Source organism: Capsicum annuum, chromosome 3, assembly GCF_002878395.1.
Source record: "Capsicum annuum cultivar UCD-10X-F1 chromosome 3, UCD10Xv1.1, whole genome shotgun sequence".
Classification (NCBI taxonomy): Eukaryota; Viridiplantae; Streptophyta; class Magnoliopsida; order Solanales; family Solanaceae; genus Capsicum; species Capsicum annuum.
Window position 1 is genome coordinate 2733987 of NC_061113.1, and position 7158 is coordinate 2741144.

Genomic DNA, 7158 nt, shown 5'->3' on the forward strand with positions numbered 1-7158 from the left:
ACTCGATAGTATTGTGTTTTAGGTCGAAGCAAAAAATAGGCAAACGTTAGGGGTAGGCAAATTTAAGAATTATGGTTTGTTGAATATTTGAACTGTGTGATTGAATGGTTTTTGGCTTTATCGCTTTGGGATCACTTGTATCATTTGGTCGGGGAATGCCTCAAAGTACTTGTATTATTTTATTCGGGGAATGCCCCAAAGTATTTTGTACTCGGAGGATGTTCGTGATGAAGGCCCGAGGCATCGGATGAGGCATTGGAGCTTAGTCTAGGATTAGTTTAGAATAGGATTTACATTTCCGTATTTTTCTATTTCGGGATTGTATAACTCGGACTGGACACTATATTTTTTATTCGTTTTGTTTTGTTTGTTTGATTGTTTTACATGTTTTTGTGTGGTTTGTACATTCGTAGTGTCAAATTAGCCGATACACTCTACCAAGCGACCGTGGTCGAACCAGGGGATCGAGGGGTGGCTAACACCTTCCCCTCGATCAACAGAATTCCTTAGCCGGAATCTCTGTTCGCAAACCAGTTTAAAGAGTCAAATCGTTTTGAAAAGGATTTTTCAAAGGTGACTTAGCACATCGAATTATGTCAAGTGGCGACTCTGAATAAAATATGTAAACAATCCTTTTTCGAAACAAATTTTCAATCTTTTTGTCACTTTGATAGTAAAAAATCCTTTCGAAACTTAAAATATAATCTTTTTTATGGTAAAAAAGAGGATGTGACAATAGATGTAATACTACTACGTACATATATATAAGTTTCAACTGCTTTAGCAAGAAAAAAAATGCAAATGTCTTGGATTTCTCACACACATATATATATATATGGATGACCATTACATGAAAAAGATGTATATAAGTAATCTCTCATATATTTATTATTTATATAAAGAAACATGACATGACCATCCATCCATAGTAGTAAGTGAATGGAGACTTACGATACAATATTTATTCATACTTGCAAGTTGCAACATAAAACTGTTATTAAAACATAAAGTACAAATATATAACTAACCACCATAAATATTTCTTCATATGTATTCCTTATAACCTAATTAATTAATTATTAGTTGCGAGGCAATACTCCGTACCAACCACCTCTAGGATATCCTCCGCCATAACCACCACCAGGATAAAATCCACCATATCCTCCTCTAAATGGATAACCTCCATAATATCCTCGACCACCACTACCAGGGTATCCACCAAATCCGCCATATCCACCACCAGGTCCACCAAACCCACCAACAGGGTATCCACCATATCCTGTTCTCGGAAATCCTCCAAATACGCCTCCTACAAATCCTGGAACTTCACCTCCTAGAAATTTGGGGGTGTCAATTGGTCTATCCGACGATGCTTTTGCTGCATGCACCAATAATCAAACATATGCATGTTAGCTAGCTTGTATTTGTTTTTTGCTTTTTGAATCGAAAGCTAATATATCACCAGACAGGATACCTTGACGACTTATTTTATTAATAATATTATATAAAATCTCTGTAAGGAAGTACAAGTAAGAGGAGTCGAACTTTACCCTCATGGACATGAGTATAAAAAATAAGAAATAGAGACGATCAAATCTGTATTGTGATCATACTTTATGTTGATATTACATATAACGATGCTTATATGTAATATCAAGTTCGAGTATATATACAACAAACTACGTGATAATCACAACGTATTTCATCATAATATTACTGGTATGATATATTCTATGTTAATAATATATTTGAATGTTATAGTCACATAAGTTGAAATTAACTGAGATATATAGTTGTAAGAAAATAAGCTTACAGTCAACCAACTCTCTAGCTGCAACTTTTGATGTTATCACGAGTAAAATAGCCAAAACAATAAGCATAAAAGCCTTTGATCCCATTTTTTCTTCTTGTCAAACTATATTTATCTTATATAACAACTAATTTAGCTGTGGTAACTTTAAGAAAGATGAGGAAACTAATGAACATTTTGCCTCTATTTATAGCATAATCATCTGAATATTTTGTATATATTGGAGTAATTAATGAGTGTATGGACTAGTTATTAGTTTAGTTGGCAGATTGCATAGACATTTTAGCCTCAGACTTTTCAATAAAGCAAGAATTGTTACTCTTTTCATCCCAATTTATATGACAGTTAAGATTTCGAGTGAAAGTCAAACTTCTTTATTTTGATCATATACTCAAACATACAATCTTTGAAACTTTTGAAAGATAATTTATATATATTTAGAAACAACATAAAAAGTACTACAAGAATTAATAATTTAAAATATTTAAAGATCATATGAATAATCCCCTTAAAAGAATTTTTTATTTTAGTGTTGAAAGTCAAACTATGTCATATAGATTGGGACAAAAAGAATATAATAGTCTTGCGTTTTTAGAATTTAAAGTTTTAAATATATCACTAATTACAACATATTATGTTTGTAATTTTACTGAAAAAAATAGATAAGAAGTGAACATGAATTTCTCTTTACATAATTATTTTAATCTTACATATAATATGATTTTCCACCGAAGGGGTTCGGATGAAATTAAAAGAGTATGAATGAGCATAAGGTACTTGAGTTTTAGCTAGAGCGAATGTATACATAATTTTTTAGGCTTTCGTGGAGGCCTATGCTAATTACTAAGTGGCGAAGACATGATTTTTATCAAGAAAGAGAAATTAAAGTTGAAGAATTCACTTTATTCAATTGGATTCTCTTCACAAAAATTTGTTGTTTGACAATGCGCATATGGAGTTGTAATTGAACCACGCACCATTTTCATTGCAAAAATTCATTCGCGAATGTCTTCTAGATGCTTTTGTGTTTGTGCACAAAGACAATTACATATTCTAACAAGACAACTTTAAGATTACCCCAGTGGATTTCGAGATTGGCGCTCTGCCCTGCAGCAGCAACAACAACAACAACCTCTACCTCGGAGGTAAAATAGAGAGATCATTTTCGATAATCCCCCAGCTCAAGACAAAATCACTATAGAAAAGGACATAATATCCGAACAAGAAGCAATAAGTAGTAGCACAACAAGAGATAATAACCATAACAAGACAGCCACCAAATAATACTATCCTCGATCTACCCAAACAACAAACATCATCAAAACTCCAAGAATAAGCGTAGCACTACGTTCCCCCAACTACCCATCTACACTCAGGGGTGGAGCCATCCTTTTGTCAGGGGTTCATTCGATCATACAGTTTATACTTGACTAAAATTAACTTTTTATGTATATATAGTAGATGTTGAATCTCTTCCACCAGTTTTTCTTTAAATTATAAACCCCTTAATAAAAATTGTAGCTCCGCCTCTATCTACCGTAATACATGTCGTCCACACTTTTCTATCTATACGCCCTGCCGCTGTCTATGAGAGTTATGGTACTAGCCCAAGCTAATACACAATTTTCTAATTATTAGCCCCACTAATTCAAGCCTATGGAGTATGAGTTAGGACATTGTCTAGTTTTATTCTGGTTGCAAAGTTGTTAAGAGTTTAGTTTGCTTTGAACACCTTTTGAAGGAATAGTTGTTGGAATGAATGATTAATTAGGATTTAGTTTCTCTAGAATGTACAGATTTTGGAGTTAAAGACAAATTAGTTTGTTATTTAATAAAAGCATGATCTATTTTCAATCGCATCTTGAATGTAAGCTAAAAACTAGACATTTGAAATTTTGTGACTCTATTGGAATAATTCAATTTCGGTTAGAGTTATTGGAGGTTATTTTATCCTAAACCTAGCTTAGAGATAATTTTATTTTAAATCCTAAATCATGCATATTTAAAGGGTAACCTATATATTTCCTCAACGAGACATCTCCAATATCTCATAAATCCATGAGATGTTGTTCATAATGAGATCAAAGCGTCAAATAATGCCTTTCTCAAAGTCTAAACGATGTTCCTTGCGCTCAAATATATCGTGAGGTTCACATCTTCTTATATTCGAGAAATACGCTATTAACGGGCCCTCGAATTATTGAGATTATCAACAGAGAAGAATCTAGGGAGGCACAGAAGTGTACCCACGCAATTTATTATAAAAATTCTTGTTTCATCAAATTTTATTATGATTGCAAGCTCTTTCCGTATCACCTTTGTTACGAGCGATTACTTATTTAGAAACGGAAGAAGTATATCATATAGGAAGTTAACTTTAAAAAAAAAAATAAAAAAAAAAAAAAAAAAAAAAGTCAACTCACACGAATTATCAAAATGGAGCTCTTCTCTATTTCTCTTTCTCAGTTTTCTCAAATTGGGAGACGATCTAACTTAAAATTAATGATTAAGATTTAATTGATCTAATTTAAATTCTAATCATAATTTAAATAATTAATTCCTTTATTTATACGATAACATCTCTTCCGATCCCTATGTCAACGCTGAACTTCTTTTAAACAACATTTAATCTTTTTTTTTTTCCATTTCAAAATATTAACTCAAAACAAAATCGAAAGATAGATGGTAAATTATCAATCCAGAAAAAAAAATGGAAGATAGATACAGCCAATCCAAAAAATTAAATAAATTATGGACACGAGAATACGTAGCTATGATGGTATGATTACTTAAATTTTTGGAAACAAATATATGAAATATTAATTATTTAAATCATGGTTAGAAATTTAAACTTTAATCAATTTAATCTTACCAGTGAATTTTAACATATAATATATGCAAATTTTAACATATACTATATGTTTCTAATCCAAATAAAAACTTGAAAAAAATAGAAATGAGTGCGATCTATTTTCCCAACCCATACGCCTAGCTTGTGCATTCGTTGGGTGTTGTTACTTTCTCTTTCGCTTGCCCTGCCATCCTTGGCGGCCAATATTATCATTATTTTGAAATTCTTATACGATCTATATGATATTTAGCTTAAGTTATTTTAATTTCAAACTTTGTTATATACTTCATAATATGCCTCGTACTAGTCCATAACATCGTTTAGAATGTAAAATAATATGTTTTCTTTAAATATTTGTTAGCATGTTTTGAAATTTGAAATCTTATTTGTAAATTAAACTTTTAGGTACGCTACAATAAATATCAGGATAATAATAAGAGTCGTTTGGTCACATGCATGGATTAATTAGGGGAATATCAATCCCTCTATAAAATATGAGATTAAATTTGTTTGCTTATATATGAACATTAGCTAAAATCAGGATAAATATTATTATATCAAAATAATCAGATTTTTGTCTCAAATAGAAGGTTTTTTATACAGATTATAATCTTAGGATAACTTTAACTCAAGACATCTTGAATTTTATGATATATTATATATATTGAATTAACGTAACAGTCTCATCAGATTTTCGTCCCATATAAAAGTTTTTCTATCCTTATTATAATTTCTGGACAACCAATTGAGTTTGAATTCAAGACATCTTAAATGTTATGGTATATTATATATATTTATGAATTGTGTAACAGTCTCATCAGAAAAATATAAATTATCATTATAGATATACATTTAATTGCTTAATTAAACGATATCTGAACAATAGTTAGATATCAAATATATATAGAGAGAGAGAGTACATATATATAGAAATTAATGAAAAGATAACATTTTACCATAAGTGGATGGAGGATACATTTATTCAACAGAAAACAACAACATAATCAGTATAATTTCATAAGTATAGTCTGAAGAAAATGAAGTATACGCAGATTTTTTCTCTATTTTTATAAAGTAGATCAAAGGTTGTTTATGATAAACCCTCGACTTTTTCCTACCATTTATTCAACAAACTATTACTACTACTAAAACACACATTACATATTATTACTACTATCCATAACTTCACTTTCAAGGGTAATTACAACACCTATAACAAACATCACCATAGTAATTCCTTCGGCAACAACCATAGCGGCAGTATTCGCCTCCAGGGTATCCTCCACCATACCAACGCCCCGGGTACCCACCAGGGTACCCTCCATAACCTCCTCCGGGGTACCCTCCCCCTGGATATTTCGCGTCATTGACCTCATTTGCCTTCTCGAAGGTCTTAGCTGCAACAAAAATCATACATGAATGTTCATGTTTAGATGGATAGTCACTATAATTATAAGCGCGTTCAAGATTTAAATTTAATGCACTCAAGACACATGTATACATTTATGTATCAAAAGGAATAGTGACAATAATCATAAGCACGCTCAAGATTTAAATTTAATGCGCTCAAAACATATGTATACATTGTAAGTTATGTATCAAAAAGAATAGTGACAACAATCATAAGCACATTCAAGATTTCAATTTAATGCGCATAAAACACATTTATACATTTAAGTTATGTATCGAAAAGAATAGTGACAATAATCATAAGCACGTTCAAAATTTAAATATAATGCGTTTAAAACACATGTATACATTTAAGTTATGTATCGAAAAGAATAGTGACAATATTTTCTTTTAAAACGTCTAGCATATACGGTCTTTTAGAACGTGGAATATACAATATTTGTATGTACATGCATACAGTATTAACTTATATACACTGATAGCATACGAGAGAGGAAGCTTACTCATTTCCACAGTATTGGTGGAGCTCTCTGCCAACTCCCTAGCTGCAACATCTGATTTTAAAATAACAAAAATAGCCAAAACAAAGCTTAAAATAATAAAAGCCTTTAATCCCATTTTCCTTTTTCTTGCTTAAAAACTTTATAACTATTACTAGCTACTTGAGTTATGATGATTATATGTGAAGAAGATGAAGAAACTAATGAATATTTTGCCTTTATTTATAGCATGAAAAAGGCAAAGATTTGAAGATGGCGGCATTAATGAACTATTGGTACGGTTATTCCATTTATTTCTAAATACTTGTCGTCCGTGTTAAAATTAAGGGTAAACAACATAAATCTCAACACTTTGCTACTTAATTACTCTCTCTCCTAACTTTTATATTAATTACATGATATCTCGGATATGATACATTATTTAACCTCCCGATACATCACCATATGATACATTACTAACCAATTAGTTGGAGATAAAAAAAGAAAAAACAGTAAAAGTGCCTACAATTGAGGAATTAACACATTCAATTTAAGATTTTTTCCATTTAATTACATAAAATCCTCAACAACTTCATTATTTGAAATTT

At 31.0% G+C, this 7158-nt stretch overlaps 1 protein-coding gene across 1 annotated transcript; it reads right to left on the reverse strand.

The window, feature by feature from the left end:
• Positions 1 to 864: 864 nt before the first annotated feature.
• LOC107865647 (glycine-rich cell wall structural protein) lies at positions 865 to 6755 on the reverse strand. The gene is made up of 3 exons (XM_047410288.1): positions 6575 to 6755; positions 5855 to 6058; positions 865 to 1378 (listed from the first exon to the last, which is right to left on the reverse strand). Exons 1-3 carry the CDS (start codon positions 6687 to 6689, stop codon positions 1080 to 1082), a joined length of 618 nt encoding a protein of 205 aa, XP_047266244.1. The 5' UTR covers positions 6690 to 6755; the 3' UTR covers positions 865 to 1079.
• Positions 6756 to 7158: the final 403 nt, after the last annotated feature.

What these genes read in the sequence shown, in the direction of transcription:
- LOC107865647 (XM_047410288.1), bottom strand. Translation starts at nt 6,689, where the DNA reads ATGGGATTAAAGGCTTTTATTATTTTAAGCTTTGTTTTGGCTATTTTT. An exon ending in CACCAATACTGTGGAAATGA is followed by an intron (nt 6,059 to 6,574) that starts GTAAGCTTCCTC and finishes TTTTTGTTGCAG; the next exon opens with CTAAGACCTTCGAGAAGGCA. An exon ending in TAGGTGTTGTAATTACCCTT is followed by an intron (nt 1,379 to 5,854) that starts GAAAGTGAAGTT and finishes TGGTGCATGCAG; the next exon opens with CAAAAGCATCGTCGGATAGA.